This window comes from Schistocerca americana, chromosome 4, assembly GCF_021461395.2.
Source record: "Schistocerca americana isolate TAMUIC-IGC-003095 chromosome 4, iqSchAmer2.1, whole genome shotgun sequence".
NCBI classification, from domain to species: domain Eukaryota; kingdom Metazoa; phylum Arthropoda; class Insecta; order Orthoptera; family Acrididae; genus Schistocerca; species Schistocerca americana.
In genome coordinates this window covers 199,278,893-199,299,601 of record NC_060122.1, presented here as the reverse complement: position 1 = coordinate 199,299,601, position 20,709 = coordinate 199,278,893, and the positions used below count along the sequence as shown (strand labels likewise).

Sequence of the window (20,709 nt, the reverse complement as noted above, 5' to 3'; positions counted from 1 at the left end):
TTTGTTGAGAATTGTAACCCTCCAAATTCAAAATGTGAACTGTCACCTGTAGTCATTGGTATGATTTCAGGTAAAATCCCTCTTTATTTCGTTCGGAAAGCAGTTTTTGTGTCTGTTCACTCTTAATCAATGACTAGCAACTCGCGATCACGCAAAAGTAGTGAAATCTGGGGTTTCTTCGTCGATTTAGGCGATGGGAAAGCAAAGTGCAACTGTTGTTCTAAGTGTATTTCATATAAAGGAGGAAATACATTTAATCTCATGCATCATGTTCGAGTGCTGCATCCAACAGTGTCACTGCCAGTCAGGCGCTTAGCCCTCCCTGCTCCTGCATCATCCAATATATCTTGGACAAATAACCCGGACAATCCGGAACCAACATCAGCAATTGCCAGAAGCGAACAGCAGTCGGTGCCAGAAAATAACAGTATCACTTCATTATCAGACAGCAGACATCAATATCACGGAACATTGCCTATGTATTTTCCGAAACCTCTTTTGAACAAAAGAAATCAAGAGATAGATTTCGCACTTCTGGAGACTGTTGTAAAGGATTATTTGCCATTCAGCATAGTGGAAAGCAGACATTTCCAAAGTTCTGTAGGCAAACTGACTAGTGCTTACAAAATGCCAGCTCGGAAGACCATTTCCAATACACTACTGCAACAACAGTACGCCATGGTGAAAGAAATTGAGAGAGTCAAAATTAATTCTGCAGAAGCGGTTGTGCTGACAATGGATGGGTGGACCTCAACCACATATGAGAGTTATTTGTCGGTGACAGCACACTACGTTAAAGACCTGGAGCTGGCGTCTTCCATCCTAGATTGCTTTAAATACGACGAAAGGCACAGGCCAGAAAAACTCTCCGAAGAACTGTGACATGTCGCGAGGGAATGGGGCATTCAAGAAAAGTCGTGTGTGTTGTTAGCGACAATGCTGCTAATATTGTGGCAGCTGTAAGTCTCACAGCCTGGAAACACATCCCCTGCTTTGCAGAGACACTCAATTTAATTGTTCAGAATGGGCTTCCACACATTCAACCCATTCAAAGTAAAAAAAATTGTTGAATTTTTTAAAAGAATTTCGCACGCCTGCACATAACTGAAAAAGATGCAGGAACAGTTAAAAGAGCCAGTTCTGACAATAAAACAGGACACTGTTACAAGATGGAATTCAACCTATGATAATCTGCGAAGAATAATCAAGGTTAAGAATTCCCTACTGACAATTATCACTCTGAATTATCTGGATCTTCCAAATCTGACTGCAGAGGACATTGCAAGTGTAACACAAGCCTGTGAACTGTTGAAAGTTTTCAAAGACTGCACTCAGAAAATGTCAAGTGAAAACGTTGTCACTGCTTCTAAAGTTATACTCCTCAGTCGCTCGTTGAAAAAATGGTGTTGTGGGTTTGTTAATAACACTAAAATTCATGTAGGTGTGCAATAGATGGCCGAGAAGTTAGCTGAAGACCTAAAACGACGATTTCGAAATATAGAGGAAAATTCCATTTTCGCAGAAGCAACTTCATTGGATCCCCGGTTCAAATTACATAGTTTTTCTGATAAAAATTCTGCTGAGAACGTGAAATTAAACCTGATCAGGCATTGTGAGAAATTTGTGATGAACACATCCACTGCTACTGCAACAATCACAGTTCCAATCACTGAATCTACCTCTAGTCTCTGGCTCAAATTTGATGAAGTGCTTTCCAGGCTGCGGAGTAATCCACACTCGAGAGCTGCTGAAATAGTGGAAGTGGACAAATATTTAAAAGAGCGCCTGCTGCAGAGACAAGGCAGTCCACTTCAGTGGTGGTCTGAACGGCTGTCAGTATACCCCTTGCTCTTTGAACTTGCAAAAATATGACAGTGTGTATTGTTGCAACCTCCACGCCATGTGAAAGTGTGTTCTCGAAAGCAGGACACCTTATAACTGACAGAATAAATCGCCTGACAGGAAAAAAAGTGGAACAAATCATGTTTTTAAACGGAACACTCTGAACATTCGCCTAATCAGTTGATGTTTATTCATAAGTATGTATGTATTTTTTTAAATTTATTTAGGACAATCCTCAAATTGACATTTAGTGTAATTATTTCGATAATGTGTACGAGATAAACTTTCCTACATGAATGATTATATTTCATATATTTCAGGAGTGCTAGTTCTGCAAGGTTCGCAGGAGAGCTTCCGTAAAGTTTGGAAGGTAGGAGACGAGATACTGGCAGAAGTAGAGCTGTGAGGACCGGGCGTGAGTCGTGCTTCGGTAGCTCAGATGGTAGAGCACTTGCCCGCGAAAGGCAAAGGTCCCAAGTTCGAGTCTCGGTTGGGCACACAGTTTTCATCTGCCAGGAAGTTTCAGGAACAATAATGTACATAATTACCATACCAGAAGAATAGAATGACATTCATTACACCACATTAAAGTTGTCTGTAGGACAAACAGTGGTTCACAATCCTGCAACGAAAAGTTTTGATCACTTACCCATTGATATAAAATGCCGCATGGAGGCATATTTACAATAAATAAATAATGTCTATTGATGTATATAGTGTAAATGATACATGAAACACGGCAATAAGTAACTACTGGTGTATCACAAAGCACAGTATAGGCTTACATACTTTGAAAATCTCAAAATGAAATTCAAAAGCAAAATCAAGCAGATGATCAAGTAGACAACCATTCTAACTGTGATACATGTGGTTATTCCTGAAAAACGTACAGAGTTACTGGCGAGAAATATTTTGGGAAACAAGCAAAAAGGCTACTGTTGGAAAGGTAGGCCTTCTTCTTACACAGGTTAGGCTATCATTACTAAATTGTTAATCAATCTTGAAGCAAAATATCCATTTTAAGGGCTCTGAGGCGTTAGAGACCATTCACTCAAAAAGATTTATAGCATTCCACAATGCCGGAAGATATTTAAAAAATTATACCATTTTTTACACTGTAAGTTGCTATTATCGGGCACATACTGAATGACGCACCATAGGTAAGTTTTCAAAGTGAGAAGATGGGTAAACTACAGTGAGACTAATGCACTAACAATCTAATAAAGCACGAACTCTATTCTGCATGGAGATATATCTCTGTGCAGTTCTGTTTCTGAGTCAATGATTATTCACTTGGTTGACATGCACAAGATACGATAACATGCCATGCTTCTTTCCTCATTGCACACGTTTATGGGGTAGCATAGAACATGTAGGTAAGTTTTTTGCAAATGTGACACTAAAATTGATGTGCATACGAGATGAAAGCTGAAAATGTAACGAACAAGAAGCAGTAGCGATACCAGTAACCAAAAAACCTTTGGTTTCGGAGTTCCGGTTTGATTTGCTGTCAGCACAAATACAGTAAAAGTGGAATTAAATGAATTACGAGAGTATGCTTTTCATATCACTTCCATCTGTTCCTGGTTATCCGAAATATAGCAGCAAAAAGCAAGCCATGTCAGCGAGGTCAAATAGGCAAATATGCATTCAAGAACAGAAAAATGTTCGAAATGCCTTCCTGACATGATGCTGTTCATGTAATCTCTCTAATTTCTGCTATGTAGAACCGTCGTTGCGAACACACGACACAAGTAATGAACAAGAAGCAATCGTAAACAGTGATCTGCTAATGTTCTGGGCTACTTAAAATGGCGGCAGCCCCCCTTTCCCCCTGTGGCTTCAAAACGTGTACAGTGTCAGTCTGTAGTGCCACCTACCTTCATTTTTTATCATTTTAGGTCGTGGACGTACATGCATGCTCTCCAAGAACCCCGGATCGGACGCTAACAAACTAACAGATTGATAGCCATTTATACAGTCTCAGATAACTGCGTTATACCATCACCGTGTTGACACATGTCACTACCTAGGGAATGTTTTTGTAATAGCAATTAACCAATCTGAAATAATATGACTAGTAATGTTTTTAATACCTAATTATTTGCAAGCATGAAAGTCATGTGTAGCTAACAGTTATGTTCTTTTCAGAACTTGTCTGCAAATACCCAATTATAGTGTGTGCCTTAGTAGTATTAAAAAAACTGAAATGAACTTATTGGCTGTATACCAGTGGATAAATCAGATCCTCCCTCATCTTATTCAACTTGATCTGTTTATTTACTTCGTTATAATTTTCTGTTTCTTTATTTAAGGACTATATGTGTAATGTAATTTTGTATTGTAACAAATACAAAATTATATATGCTTTGCACACCAGAATAATAAATATAGTGTTACAACAACATTCTTCTGAAAGTGTAGGAAGACTGTAAATACGGAATATCGTTGTGACAATTGTGTTTATTCTTCCTCACAAATTAAAGCAGCAACTCATATCCTTAATTGGAGCATTCATTGTATTTTTTTGGAAACAGTTCTGGCCTTTTCTTTCTAAGAAAGTGATAACTGCCAAAATCATATTCATTATTTATATACTGCAATTATGTTTTATGAAAAGTAGTCAACAATAAGCTTCTCAATTGTAAAAGTGTGGTGGTTGTGTGAAGTTTGTTCTAATTTGTGCGAAAAATTACAATTCACTCTGAGAACACTGAACTTCTTACTTTGCACTTTATAAAGTAATTGAAACAACGAGAAAAACAACTGAAAGTACATTCCATTACCAGTATCAGGATCCATTATGTCTTCACACTTATAGGATGTTCTTTTTCGGTACATAAGTCTCCTAAGATAACTAGCTATTAAATTTTCTTTTGTACTCTACAGATGGGTGAGTCCAAGTTACGTGTTCAACCTTTTTGAGATGTATCAGTCTTTTATTTGATTTTTATTTTTGTGGTACTTCTTTTTTTTCCAGATTTTCAACATATTACGACCATTTACTGTCATCAGCGTTTTTCAAGCTTAATTCGTAAATTATTGACAATTACAAGTCGCTCCTGATAGAGAACGCGCTTTTACAATATGCACATAACATCAGATATTACAGAACATATTTTCCTTAAATTAAAAAGATCCCAGAATCCTTTAGAAAAGAGAAAGCGAAAAAAGTGTACTGTAGCAGGATTCGAATCCACACTCTAGCTTCACTTTTTTTTTGATCCGTCATTCTACCTTCTACGGCACCGTGTACACTTGCGAATAGGTGCACTGTTTTACATTTACGAAGACTTCAGCTGCCGTTTTATTTTTTACCGTATTTTTAAACCAAAAGCTGCACCTTTTCAAGAGGTCTTCAACAATGGAAGAAGCAGTATATATTCATAGGCCGTATGTAGTAGGTTATAAAACCTATCAACTGTGACCTCTCTCACTTCTCAGAGCTCGATACGACCACGAACGCCGATAGACGTCTTCGCGGAATGAAACTGGCATGCATGCATATGTCATAGTGACATCACGGAGAAGTGTTACCGCAGTGATTCTACTTCTAGTATCTCCTTTGTAGGGCGCGGAGGCAAAGGTCACTCTACATATAAATAGTATCTTTGATGTGAAGATTTTGTTGACGTCTTTATTTGAAAGGTTAACGAGTTGTGTTTACACGGCTATTCGAAAATAAGAAAATAAATAAATATGTTTACAAACTCATTAATAGTTGCAGTTTGTGTTTTTTTATGTGCCCGTAATTCCCACGCAATATTGACGATGTTATACGGTTACTTCTCACAGCAATAACGGTAGTTTAGGACGTGGGCGCATACATAAAGCCTACTTGACTTAGAGGTTGAGATATATTTGCATCTCGGCGCTTCTCGACGTTTGGTTTCAATAACGTTGCGTTTTGTTTGGACAATATGAAGATTGTTACATGCGTCGCACCTGTTAATATTGCAGTTATAAAATACTGTGAGTTCAGTTTTGTTATACTGTACATCACTTTCTTTTTTACGTGACTGAAGTTCACTTTAGTAGTCCACAGAGACGTTTCGGCGTCGTGTATTTGGTTCCAATCACGTCAGAAGAAAACTTTATAATTGAAAGCTTCTTTACATTACTACGAAGTTGTCTTCTGCTTCAAGAATGATAACATTCTGTTAAGAAAATATTGTTGAACGTAACGTGTAAAGGAAATGTACGAAATTTAACAACTGTGTTAGCTTCTATCACAGCTATCACTATCACCTTTATAAAACATTAATTTGAAAATACACAGTAGAGCCACCGACAATTTCGACAGCCTGCAGATAAGAAATGCCAGATATCTTGGCTGTTTAATCCTGTCGAAAATAAATAGTTTGTGCGTGGCAGTTAACATTTTACTGTCTGAGGGGCCCCTTTCATTGGGAAAAGTATTTTTTATGGCACTACACCAAGCGTAAGAGAATTTGTACCAGGAGTATCCTTCACACAAAACTTTTTTAAAAAACAATTTCTCATAGAATTACAAACTTTAAAAATTCACCGCCATTGAATTGTAAAGAAATGCAGAGGGGCAAATACCTGATGGAGAAGGAGACAAGATATAAGATGGTATACCTTCATTCCTTGTTAAGTAAACAGAAAATGTTAAGCGTGTCTATAGGGCTGCTAAGAAAACTATATGCATGGAGTAGCGATGACTCACTTTTGTATTGTGAGAGATCGACACTTTGGTTGAAGTACGCATGCCTTGTACATACAGACTTAGAGTAAGGATCTATTTATCTACAAAGTAGTAAGTTAGAGCCATCAGGAATTTGATGTTTATATATGTAAAAAAAATATGTGGAGAATATGTTATGGTTGGTTTTCAAGCAGGTCTTTATTTCCACTCATAGAAATGTCAGATGTTGATGTGTAACCCTCCTCTTCAGTCATGGACTGGGTGGATAAACAGTGACTGGGCATACCAGAGATAGACATCTGGTTGTAGAGAGCAGTTTAATTAAATTCATAGGACTTATGAGATGAGTGTTCCCACTGCTTTTATTGTCCCCAGATGATAGGTTGTGACATACTTCTCATCATGACTTCTGAATGGTGTGGGTACTCGCCTTAGTAAGTATTTGATGTTGACCACAAAATGAGGACCTATGCTGTGGAGATGAGACACTACGAAAGAAAAAGTCAGAACACTACTCCAAACCTCGACAGTGAGGTTGAATGTTCATAGCGTTGAATTGTGACATCAGAAATACTATTTACTCAAAACAAAAGATAAAAGTTTACATTTGCTTATCAATTGCTGATTCAGCAACAAACGAGTTAGGACTGCTGAGCACATAAATTTAAGAATAGAACTGAACCTCAAAAATTCAGTATTCTGTAACAATACTTTACAATATTAAAGGAAAAGGGAAAGTTCCAAAATACAGAATTAGGATTAAAAATTAGGGAAGAAATAAAAGGTAACAATTTTCTTCCTGTTGCTGGAGCAGTGTTTCACTAAAACTTGCAAAGTTTGTGTTTTTTGTTTTTTTTTTTTGATCACAGGAAATTGCTGTGTACGTAATCCTGTGTAAAGAAGGTTAAAGTAAATCAAGATTCTCAGTTCAGCCTGTCAACATGTCTTGAAGGATCAGTTAAAATCTAGACCGTGGACTCACTTTTTTTTTTAGTAATTTATTCTTCTAATGATCATTTTACAATAATATAGGGTTCAATCATTCCTCTAGGGAGCATCTTACAGTGACACATTATTTGTCATCATAGGCCTAATATAATGAAAAGAAATAGATTAAAAAATATACATACTCTCACATATATAAGTATACTTAAAGACATCCTCCTGAATATGAGGTCAGTGACTTCACAACTCACCCGCCTTATTCAGTTGCTCCGTATTGTATGATGTTCTTTGATGTAAACACAGTTTTACTCTTCTTCACTACACACTTAAAGGATCCTGCCCCCCTGATGCCCCTGGAATCATGACTTCCTGTTAAAGCCCTTGCTCTAACTCTAGTGCATTCCGAAAACTGACTGTTCATGTCTTCCCCTCAGTCCAATGACAAACTGAGTCCACATGCCCCCATGATGAGTGCGATGTTGAACTCAGAAGAATGAAAAGTCATTACTGTCGTACTCTACAGATCTTGGCACATGATTTTCTTGCAAAAACATTTAAGTACTGTGATGTGACAAGGTAATGTAATCTTCTTTCATTATTGATTACTCTGAATCCTCTAAGTAATACTTAATTGTGTAGTACGCATTACTTATAAACAATGCTTTAGCTGCCATTTTAAACAGGTGCATTTTAGAATTTGTTTACATCTCCTCTGGCAGTTTATTGTACAATCTTATTCGCCACTGCAAAATGCTGCTTTGTTGAATTTTTTTTTATTTTCCTTGGTAAATGTAAGCCTATACTGGCTCTTGTTCCATAAATATGTAAAGAACAAGTAGTGAAATACTTAGTAAGATTTTCTTTTATACAGGGTGAATCGCCTAAAAATTGCACTGCAGATACTGCATAAATGGAAAGTGCTATTGATGTGTGGTTTTCACAGAATGGATTGGTAGCCAGGAGCTCATATTGTTAGCAAATGAACAGCTTGTAATAATACTTAGAAAGTGTATTTTTTGTGCAAACATACACTTTTTTAAATGGTACAATGCCTGTTGACATTAACAGACTAAAAGTAGGATACATAAAAATGTCAGTGATGTTTGTTGCAGGAGTTATATACAAAATATCGTATTTTGAAAAGTTCCCACACTGAAGAACAATTTAAGTGCATACACTAGTTACCTGACTTCTGAACAGTAACAAGACAACTGACCATCACAGGTTGTGTTCAAAATGACCACCAGCAGTGGCAATACTCACTTCCAGTCTGGTATGGAATGAATGCTACGCATGTGCTAGCATTTCAGCAGTGTCTGAGCAGGTTGCAGTAATATCTCACTGAATATCATTGGATGTATTTGGTATGTCCTTGTAGACAGCATCTTTCAGACTTCCTCACAGAAGAAAGGCTACAGATGTCAGATCAGGGTAATGGGCTGGCCAAGGTACAGGTCCTCTGCGTCCAATCCAAAGATTTGGAAGCAATTGGTGAAAGCATGCTGTAGTACTTCTTGCGATATGGGCTGGGAGTAATGTCTTCTAGCAACCATGGAAGGTGGTCTGTTAGGAGGGTGTGATGCTTGTGCACATTCAGTATTCCACCTATGAGAAATAGACCTATAAGCTGGTGGTTCACTATTCCACACCACAAATTTACACTCCATGGACACAGATATTTCACCTGATGAAGCCACCAGGGATTGTCAACACACCAATAGTCCTTGTTTGGGCAATTTACGAGACCATGATTGGTAAATGTGGCTTCATCACTAAACAAGACACATGATACGTCTGGAGTATCCTGTGGTAATGCCCACATACAGAAGTTAGCATGATTCTTATACTCATTTCCATGCAGCTCTTGATGGAGAGATGTGATGGGAATGGAACCTGTGTTGCCGGAGAATGCATAGGACACTTCCCTGACATACGACCCTCCCTCAAGTGATTGTGTGGGGGCTAACATGCAGATCAAGTGTGAAAGTGGCAAGAACATTAATTTCTCCCTCTTCTGTCATCACTTGTTTCCTTCTCTAAGGTTATCTAGGCATTACACTACCACTTTCATGTAACTGGTTGAAGGAGTTGATAAATAATTGCTGAGATTGTTGATGTCTGTTGAGATATCTGTCCACGTGCACCATACAAGAATGAACTGCATTCTTCCTATACTCTCCATATACCATGAGCATGTCAGCTTGTTCTGCATTGGTAAATTCCATTGTTCACTCACAACCTGCTGCTTAGACTGTGACACATTAACTGACTAACAAGTCACATTGCACTCAAGGAACGCACAAGCACACTATAAGTAAACATAATCACATTGTATGTAGTAACTATGCAGGTTGAATGGCATGAACAAATTTCAGCATAGAAACTTTTCAAAATAAAATATCTCGTAAATGACTCACACTAGAATCCTGTGACAAACGCCACAGACATTCTAATTTACCCTACTTTTAATTTGTTAATGTCAATAGACATTGTTCTATATAAGTAATGTATATTTGAACAAAAAATACTCTTTCTAAGTATTATTACTATCTGTTTATTGGCTAACAATATGAGCCCCTGACTATCAATCCATTCTGTGGAAAACGTATGTCCCTAGTACTTTCCATTTCCACAACATTTGTGGTGCAAGTTTTAGGTGATTCACCCTGCATGCACAACAGATTGGTAGATGTACTCATTTAGTGCAGTAAGGATACTCAGTTTTGTAAACAGTACTGTACAATCAGCCTGACTAACACTTCTAGTTAATATTCTTACAGCCCTTTTCTGCAGTTTAAAAACAGTGTCCGTATTTTGTACTTTTGATCCCAAGAAAAGAAACCTATTGCTAAGAACTGAAATGTATGTAGGAATTGTATGTCACCACAAGACACTGATTGTTACAAACCAATGATAGAACCCAAAGAGCAAAACATGCATATGACAAGCTTTTTGCCAGTATCTTCATGTATTCATTCCATCTCTAAAAACTTTTTGCTTGTTACACCATCTATACAATTATCAACTGTACTAAATGTGACAGAACTGTCTCCCTCTTTATACTGAAGTGCACACTGGTGCATACTGTTGTTTGTTGGCTCAGTACAAGTAAAAACTAAAGTACTATATTTCAACTTGAAATATATGTACATGTTCTTATTGAGGAGTGTAATATAAATGCCTGTGCTGTGTTTGAAAGAACCATTCCAGCAATTGCCTAAAATGATTTAGGAAAACCTAAATGATGGACAGAGTATGAGCAACCATTCTCTCACATCTGAGGCCACTGACTTAACAAATACCGTACATTACAACATTTGGTTCCAACGCAATATATAATGACAAACTGCCTATTGGCTTCCATCTCAGGTTCTTCGGCTGACGTTCATCTAATGATTTTTCTGACGTTTCGCCAGCACGAATGGCTGGCATTGTCAAAGCTTTGACAATGTCAGCCACTCGTGCTGGCGAAACATCAGAAAAATCATTAGATGAACGTCAGCCGAAGAACCCGAGACAGAAGCCAATTGGCAGTTTGTCAACAAGTGACCACAAAAGCCTCAACAATTTTGTAATAGACAATGCTCCATGGCTGTACATAGTTGGAGCAATTTGGTTTGAGAATATGGGAAAATAGGTGTACACTGTTCATTATGTCTCCAAGTTTGCTGACACTATTCACAGCCATCTTCACACATTGAATTTGACCTCTAGGCATCCATTCTGAACAATAGTATAAATCCTCAAATGGGATGGAACCTGGTTTGACAGCATCGAAGCAAAATTTATCTAACACCTGGTAGTCATTGTAGAAAGGATGGACATGGCCTCCCAGTGCATGTTACAACCACAGCAGTCCCACAGGTTCAACATGGAAGTAGTTCAGCTGTGTTCTAAGTAGGTATTATGTGCAGATGTCATACACCTCTCATGACTATCAAGGTTAATTTGAGGCCTGTGAAGCACTGAGACGGGATCTGCTTATCTATGACATGAACCCAATTGAGCATACTTGAAACTATCTTGAATTAGCAGTGCATTGTCACAGAAACTCTCCTTATATAGATTGGGTTCCCTCAGGAGGACTGCCTGCGAAGATTCGAACTGGCTTAAGCAGCAATTCTTGACTATCTCGAGGTCCACTTGCTGATAAGGATACAAGTATGATACATTGTATGGTTGGAGCAGCATAGAATTGTTTTGGTTATTGATTTGCTTCTTTTTTCAATTTGTTTGTAACTTTTTGTTTATATAAATGATTGCACTGCCAAATTAACAGTTACTGAATAACGAAGAGAGTAGAAGTATCAGGGAAGGTAGGTCACTGGATTGTGACCATGCAGTTCCCTCCTTCATAGGTCCGAAAACTGAAGAGCATGCAGGTGAGTCCCCACTCCCTCTATTCCACTATATCACCAGAAGCCACTGAAGGGTGTTTCACAATGCTATACTGACACTTCTGCTCTTGTCTTATGAATCGCTGGCAACACAGTGTGCAAACATGCCCAGAAGTGTTTACTTTTTCACAAAGCGCATTAACACTGCATGGAAAAGAGATATGAGTTACTAATAACACTAATGCAGGAAACTCATATGGACAGATTTTATATAAATCTCTGCACACTGTTCTGTTCTGCTAGAAGGGAAATTAATTCTTAGTCATCCTACATGGCAGCTTCAGTGATCTTCCAGGAAAGGCAACTTCTCCCAGCAGAAGCACTGATAGGTTATACCTCCCCAGCATTTCTTGACCATATCTCTTGTGTGACTAGACAAAATAACTTTGCTGAGCTATATCAGTACCTATTTGCAGTTGTTAAGTGCACAAATATGTAAAAAAAGCTCAATAGTTGAAGCTGTCATCTATCTACCACACTACAGAACCTGCCCCAAGTATAACATGTTCTCAGTATGTATTCAACAATGTCAGTTTCATTGTTTCCACTACCAGTAGCTGGAATACATTTCGCAACATGAGGGTACCGAATGCATCACCTTAACCTCAGCTCTCCCAATACCTGAAGAGGTCCAGAGCTTAAATTGGCTCCCTCTGCAACAGTAGTAGGTCACCTAAATGTTAGAAAGCTTCATGTACTTCAACGCAAGTCAAGCAACGCATTACAGCAGATTGTGTGACTAGACAAAATAACTTTTCTGAGCTATATCAGTACCTATTTGCAGTTGTTAAGTGCACAAATATGTAAAAAAAGCTCAATAGTTGGAGTTGTCATCTATCTACCACACTACAGAACCTGCCCCAAGTATAACATGTTCTCATTATGTATTCAACAAAGTCAGTTTCATTGTCTCCACTACCAGTACCTGGAATACATTTTGCAACATGAGGTTTACCTTAACCTCAGCTCTCCCAATACCTGAAGAGGCCCAGAGCTTAAATTGGCTCCCTCTGCGACAGTAGTAGGTCACCTTAGTGTTAGAAAGCTTCACATACTTTAACATAAGTCAAGCAATGCATTACAGCAGATTATTGTCTTAGATTTGAACTTGATCCATACCACTCCATCACACACATTCACATTCTCATTGCAAGAAATACTGTGGATGTATGGTAAGTGGCTGAATTCTGTGCAGTGCGCTCTGCAAGTGCCAGCTATTCCTAAATGGAAGAAGACCGAGCGAGGTGGCGCAGTGGTTAGACACTGGACTCGCATTCAGGAGGACGATGGTTCAATCCCACGTCCGGCCATCCTGATTTAGGTTTTCTGTGATTTCCCTAAATCACTCCAGGCAAATGCTGGGATGGTTCCTTTCAAAGGGCACGGCCGACTTCCTTCCCCGTCCTTCCCTAATCCGATGAGACCGATGACCTCGCTGTCTGGTCTCCTTCCCCAAACAACCCAACCAACCTAAATGGAAGAGAATTATGCAGAGTACCAGTAGTGAAGTAATGGTGAGGGAAGTGTAGTCTGACTACAACATGATTACATAGTTTTACAAGGTGCCGTCAATTGTAGACAACAAGAAGGTGCTATATTTACTAAGCCAATCCCTTTCCCATCAACACTACATAGGTTACTGACAATACCCCACAAATTAAACACTTCTCAGCCATTGTTTATAGGAAGTTATTTTACATAATAGCTCGCTTAACAGTTGTAAATATGTGCTCACTTAATAGACTGAAAAATAACTCCTCTACATAAACATGAGTTCAGTGAAGTTGTTTTGACTACTTGCTTAAAGGACTGGATAGAAAATGCTATGGAGTCTGTTTAAATTGAAAGACAAGCAGAACCTGTGGTTGGGGGAGTAGTCTTTCCAGGGAGAACACTACAATTGTCACTCAGGATGACTAACAATCAAATTCCTTCTATCAGTGTAGAACAGTGTGCAGAAATTTACATAAAATCTGTCCGTATGCACTTCTTGCATTAGTATTATTAGTAACTCATATCTGCATTCCATGTAGTGTTAATACACTCTGCACAAAATAAATGCATTGTGGGTATGTCTGTACAATGTCTGGTGATTCATAAGGCGAGATGCAGAAGGGTTGCTATAACTTTGTGAAACAGCATTTAGTTGCTTCTTGTGATGTGGTGGGGTAAAGAGAGTGGTGACTCACCTGCTTATTCTTCAGTTTGCAGATGTATGAAGGAGTGACATGCGTGACCACAATCTGGTGACCTACCTCCCTTGTGCTTCTAACCCTTCACCTTTCCCCCCACCTCCCTCACCACCCCTGCTATACACTCTGCACACAATTTACCCTTTAATGCAGTTCTACTGTACCTAGATGAGATACACATATTTATATTTTTTTTTTTTTTTTTTTTATGGCTGTAATAGTCAGCAACTGCAGTATATATTTCAGAATAAAATTAAGTCTTCAGTTGCATTATGCTTGTATGAAGAAGATGTTGGCCTTTGCTAAACCAATACTAAGTAATTTTCTGCAGTATACTTCTTGTACTTTACATAAATGTTTAAACTTTACATAAGTGCATAACAAAGGTCTAAAGATTTATAACACCCCTAATTTTGTATGCTTCTGAAGATGACAAAATAATTTATTGAAACTGGTAAAGTTAAATAAAAATATATTTGGAACTGGCAACTGAATTTTATTCTGAAATTTAATATTTGTTCTTAACCCACTTCATTTAACAATAATAATTAATTTTATACAATTAAAACAATATTTTTAGTAATCTGTGATTTTTACATCCACTGCAACAGTATAACTATTAGTTCTAGAGAAAAATATGAATGGCATCTTTTTTGTAGGAAATTTAATGCAGTTTAATTTTGTGCTGCGAAACATTATTGCTACAAGTTGCAGTTTTCAAGTTATTCAAGCAAAACATAAAAAAAATGACTTTCAAATGGCCCCCATCCCCACACTCATACCTCACTAATCAAGATAGTTTGTCATCCATGGCCCTGCAACCTACCACTGTACAAAAATTTGTGACTATATAATTTTTTCCCTTAATTTTCCTTCATTGACTGGACTAATTGAGCATCTCTGAGATCTTATCAGGTGTATTGCCACTCTCAGTTTTCTTCCCTTAGAGCAACTTTACAAAAAAATTGAATTCACATCTAACGAGCTCATTACACTATGCATTGACGTGACTTGTACTGTGTGAAGAGGGCACATCTATTTCAAACATCATTTAAGTTGCTATTGAGTTTCTTTCTCTATAGCTGTTATTTTAAATGTTTTATTTACGCCATGTGATGTGTTGTAAGATTCAGTTAAATGTCATCACTTTGTGATGTAAGATTCAGTTAAGTGCCATTATGTTCAACATACAACCTATTGAATTATCATTAGTTCTGAATTTTTTCCTCCAGTAATGGAAAAACTATCTATAAGAAAGTGCATTTCCAGGAAGAAGAATGTTGAACAAACTCAACTTGTATGACAATTTACTGTAACTGTTTGTTGTCCTTTTAAAAAATTACATCCATCAGTTTCCTTCATTAACTAATGTGTTACTTATTTCCATATTTCAGCTGCTTGCTTATGATATGTCACTCATAAATCTGTAAGTACATAACCTGCTCATATAGCTTAATGCTCAGTGCACTAGTTTATGAGACGTGATAGGTGACCCAGACTTGGGCTGAATCTGTGTGATGGATTAACAATTGTTGGTCTCATACACCAGCCAGTCTGAGTGTGGTTTTTAGGCATTTTTCCACATTTGTTTAGGCAAAAGTTGGGCTGGTCCCCAGTCACCACCTCAGAAAATAAGATACATAAACAGTTAAAATATAACACATATAAGAAAGTTTATATGATTCAGAAAGGTAGATAGCACATACAGCTTCTCTTCCTGAACTAATGACTGTGGCAAGAGGAAGGGCATCAAGCTACAAAGGTAAAACTAAAATAAATGAGTCTATCGTAAAAACAATAGGCCACTTATGATGGGATACAAGCTAGGAATGAGAGGCAAATGTGAGTACATATACATAATTGTGTCACAGTTTTAATTTACTTGTTATATGCGCTTTTACTCATAAATTGATTTTTTAAAATTTATTTCTGTTACAGGGGGTAAACGAGATGACAAACTTATTTTACCACTCAATGACTCTGTCAGCACAACATTAAGCACAGAACATGTAAGCAATGCTTTGAATTTTTGTAACTTTTAATTGGAATGACGTTTGCTGGACTGGTCCATCTTCCTCCTGATACACAACAGTGTTCAACTTTGAATTTCAAGAGCAGAAACACTTTTGTTTTTCTGGCTGGAAAAGGAGAAATAACATTTCAATTTTCCTGTGTGATAAAATGTTGGTTTAATCTCAAACAACTTAATTGACTCAGGAAATGAGAGATGTAAATTATCTGTTAAGGTGATTAGTCAGAGGTATGAGTTTTCCATGATACCTACTTTGGCTGTTTTAGACTAGGGTCCTTAACATTTGTTTCTAGTTCCATGGTCTTTTTACAACATATTTTCTTCTATAACTTTGCAGATGTGACAAGATGTTTAACACACAATCATCACACTTAGTGACACAGTACAGCTACACTTTTTAGTTAGGTAAACCATGTCATTACACAATCTTAAGGGACTGAAAATAGCTTTACTAATAACTCTCTTCTTCAGAAGGAGTGGAAATGCAGTGATGGAAACTGTGAATAGTTATCTTGATTGCATACTATACAGTTTTGTAAATAGAGTGGCATTTCCTTAAAAGCAACTTGTGTGGTAATCCACAAAAACAGTCTATCACAATCCACAGTAAAATGTTATTTGTATGAAACAAATATTATGATTAGAGTACCAGTCACTTGTGTAACAACAATATTTTCATAGTAGTGCATAATACTAGGTCTACAATAGAGACATAAACTGCAATAAAATAAAATGTTGTTGCCAGATGTGTATTGCAAAATATTCATCACTTGAAAACAAACAAGAAATAATCAGTACTTTAATAACATTTCCAATAAAATAATTAAAATTTAACAGGTGTTCATAATACTTTCTTCTCTCAGAATATTGTGCATTTATGCCTGACACTGTCATGGAGCTCTTCCTGAAATTTAGCCACAGACAAATGGGCTACATCAGCAGTACACAGTATTCTGTGGTTGAATGTACAGGGACCTGGGTTTTGTTACATCACTCAGGGCATTTTATTTCCATTCTTTCCACCTCTCTTCCCTTTTATATGCCCACAAAATTTGCAATTCTGAAATGTAAAGATGGAAACTTGTTTTTCAACATTTACTTTGCTTTTGTCATCCACATGGCCATCACTTACACTAGTTTCTTTTCATATTGTCTCCACTGTCTTCTTTTTTGACTTTGGTACTTTCCATTCATCATTCCCTCTTTAGTTCTCCATAAATATATTACTTTTTTTTTCATGTTCCTTTTATCACCTGTACTGTAACCCTCACTTTATGACCAACAAACATCTACTGAACGCAAAATTAGCATTCTGTGACAACATATTAAATTGTCCATTACTCCACAAAAAAATAGTAATACTTCTGAGAGAAACTGATGTACGTTCAAGTATGACAACCTTGTAGCACAAGCATATTGTAGTTTTGATATTAACAAAGGTGCACTATATGGAAATATTATACCAACTCACAGAGTGCAGATAAGAGGCCTATCACTATAGTTGTGCAGTAAGTTGGAAAACATAGCAGTCACTCTCAAAATACAAGTTCAGTACGGCCAAAGTAAACAGCAATGGTGGCCATGGTTCACTTCATAGAGGCAGATTCAGATAATAGCAGCTAGTGAAGGAAAAACTGTGAGTGAACCAGTCACCAGGTGGCCATACTTTGGCCTGCTATTGAATTTCACATGATCAGCATGCAATATCAACCACTACCACACTAGACTTTAGTGATGTTACACATATTGGTGTGTCTGTATCTCCCATTTGCTTATCTGGTAGGGTTTACCAAAAGCCCACACGCTCCTCCATATTTCATCCCCACACTCCGCTGTCACAAAAGTTTACAGTTTTTCTCCAATTCTTTGTAAGGCAGTTCCATTCACGTCCTATAATCTCACATGTCTTTGGACTCAATGCTCTCATATTTCTCCATATAATTATTGTTACTGTTGAATTGTGATTTCTGTTTTTTGCATCTTATTATTTCAGAATTCTCTTCAGTGCCACATGCCTCCGTTAATCCAATGTGGGATTGAAACTTCCTGGCAGATTAAAACTGTGTGCCCGACCGAGACTCGAACTCGGGACCTTTGCCTTTCGCGGGCAAGTGCTCTACCAACTGAGCTACCGAAGCACGACTCACGTCCGGTACTCACAGCTTTACTTCTGCCAGTACCTCGTCTCCTACCTTCCAAACTTTACAGAAGCTCTCCTGCGAACCTTGCAGAACTAGCACTCCTGAAAGAAAGGATATTTCTTTCAGGAGTGCTAGTTCTGCAAGGTTCGCAGGAGAGCTTCTGTAAAGTTTGGAAGGTAGGAGACGAGGTACTGGCAGAAGTAAAGCTGTGAGTACCGGACGTGAGTCGTGCTTCGGTAGCTCAGTGGTAGAGCACTTGCCCGCGAAAGGCAAAGGTCCCGAGTTCGAGTCTCGGTCGGGCACACAGTTTTAATCTGCCAGGAAGTTTCATATCAGTATTTGTACTCTAGCTCATCAAAGGATGTCCTGTGAAACCTAGCAAAGCTTTTTCATTGTCTATTAATGAGTCAATGCTTGTGTTATTTGGTGAGAGGTCTCCATTACTCCTAAACCATTTATATTCTGCCATAACTTTCATTACTACGTTTATATCATTACCTTCCTTTGGTACTGAGACTGCTGTACTTGTGTCAGTTATTCAGTTTCCATTGTATCTTAGGTTCGTTGTTGCTCCATACTATTGGTGAGAGTCCACTGGCTTAATGTATGCTGCATGTCTTCTCAAACATTGTGAGTATCCACAGTGTTCTGTAACACAACTTTGGTAGCGTTCATCCAGCATTATTACTTTATTAGTTAATATATTTGATACATTCCTATTATGAAGTCTCTCCCAGATTTTGCTCATTTGCATGCAGTTGGAAACCTTTTCCCAGTAGGCCCATATTGCACTGATCATTCCCATACAGGTATGAAATATGGAATGTATTAGAGCCTTCATTATTCTAAAACAATATTATTGTTTGTCTCAAATGTATCTTTTCTTCTAATGAAGTGATTAAGCAAAATTTGATGCATTAGAGACCTAGTCGTGTTTCATTAGTTGTATTATCAGCAACTTGTAGCTTCTGTCTCAAAAATTTGTTAATATTCGGTTGCATTTCATTGAAGTAGTAGTCGTAGTTATAATACTGAAAAGACAACTTGCCAACATCATATGCCAAAAGATGGCATTATTGGGGTGTTAGTTTTCCCTGACTGTTGAAATACACACATAAAAAGAATTTTGCATCACTTCGGTTCCGAGAGTTCCGGAACCTGTACAGAAAATTGGAATAGAAATCAACATAAACATCATTTCTGCCTTTTTTATTGCTCATGAAAATCACACATTGCATTTTGTACCACCATACAACAACACCTTCAGTGGTGGTGGTCCAGATTTCTGTACACACCAGTACCTCTAATACTTAGTACCATGTCTTCTTGCAGTGATACAAGCCTATATTCGTCATGGCATACTATCCACAAGTTCATCAAGGCACTGTTGGTCCAGATTGTCTCACTCCTCAATGGTGACTTGGCGTAGATCCCACAGAGTAGTTGGTGGGTCATGTCGTCCATAAACAGTCCTTCTCAATCTATCCCAGGCATGTTCGATAGGTTTCATATCTGTTGTACATGCTGGCCACTCTAGTTGAGCAATGTTGTTATCCTGAAGGAAGTCACTCACAATATGTGTGCGATGGGAACATGAATTGTTGTCAATGAAGACGAATGCCTCGCCAATATGCTGCCGATATGGTTGCACTATCAGTCGTGGGATGGCATTCATGTATCGTACAGCCGTTACAGTGTCTTCCATGACCACCAGCTGTGTACATTGGCCCCACATAATGCCACCCCAAAAGAACAGGGAACCTCCACCTTGCTGCACTCGCTGGACAGTGTGTCTAAGGCATTCAGCCCAACTGGGTTGCCTCCAAACACATCTCCAACAATTGTCTGGTTGAAGGTATATGCAACACTCATCAGTGAAGAGAACGTGATTCCAGTCCTGAGCGGTCCATTTGGCATGTTCTTGGGCCCAATTGTACCACGCTGCATGGACTCATGGTAGCAAAGATGGACTTTGCCATGTGGACATCGAGAATGAAGTTGCACATCATGCAGCCTATTGTGCACAGTTTGAGTTGTAACACAACATCCTGTGGCTGCACAAAAAGCATTATTCAACATGGTGGTATTGCTGTCAGGGTTCCTCCGAGCCATAATCCATAGGTAGTGGCCATCCACTGCATTAGTAGCCCATGGGCAGCCTGAGTGAGGCATGTCATCGACAGTTCCTGTCTCTCTGTATCTCCTCCATGTCCGAACAACATCGCTTTGGTTCACTCGAGACCTCTGAACACTTTCCCTTGTTGAGAGCTCTTCCTGACACAAAGTAACAATGCAGATGCGATTGAACCATAGTATTGACTGTCTAGGCATGGTTGAACTACAGACAACATGAGCCGTGCACCTCCTTCCTGGTGAAATGACTGCAACTGACTGGCTGTCGGACTCCCTCCATCTATTAGGTGCTGCTCATGAATGGTTGTTTGCATCTTTGGGCAGGTTTAGTGACTTCTCTGAACAGTCAGAGGGACTG

General features: G+C 38.2%; 1 protein-coding gene across 1 annotated transcript in view; it reads left to right on the top strand.

The window, feature by feature from the left end:
- The first annotated feature begins 5,485 nt into the window (after nt 1-5,485).
- LOC124612756 (diphosphomevalonate decarboxylase) overlaps nt 5,486-20,709 on the top strand; it is a 76,117-nt gene continuing 60,893 nt past the window's right edge. Inside the window, exons 1-2 of the mRNA XM_047141149.1 lie at nt 5,486-5,814; nt 15,984-16,054. Of these exons, the coding sequence (XP_046997105.1) occupies nt 5,763-5,814; nt 15,984-16,054 (123 nt within the window). The 5' untranslated portion in view covers nt 5,486-5,762. The remainder of the gene's footprint in view (nt 5,815-15,983; nt 16,055-20,709) is intronic.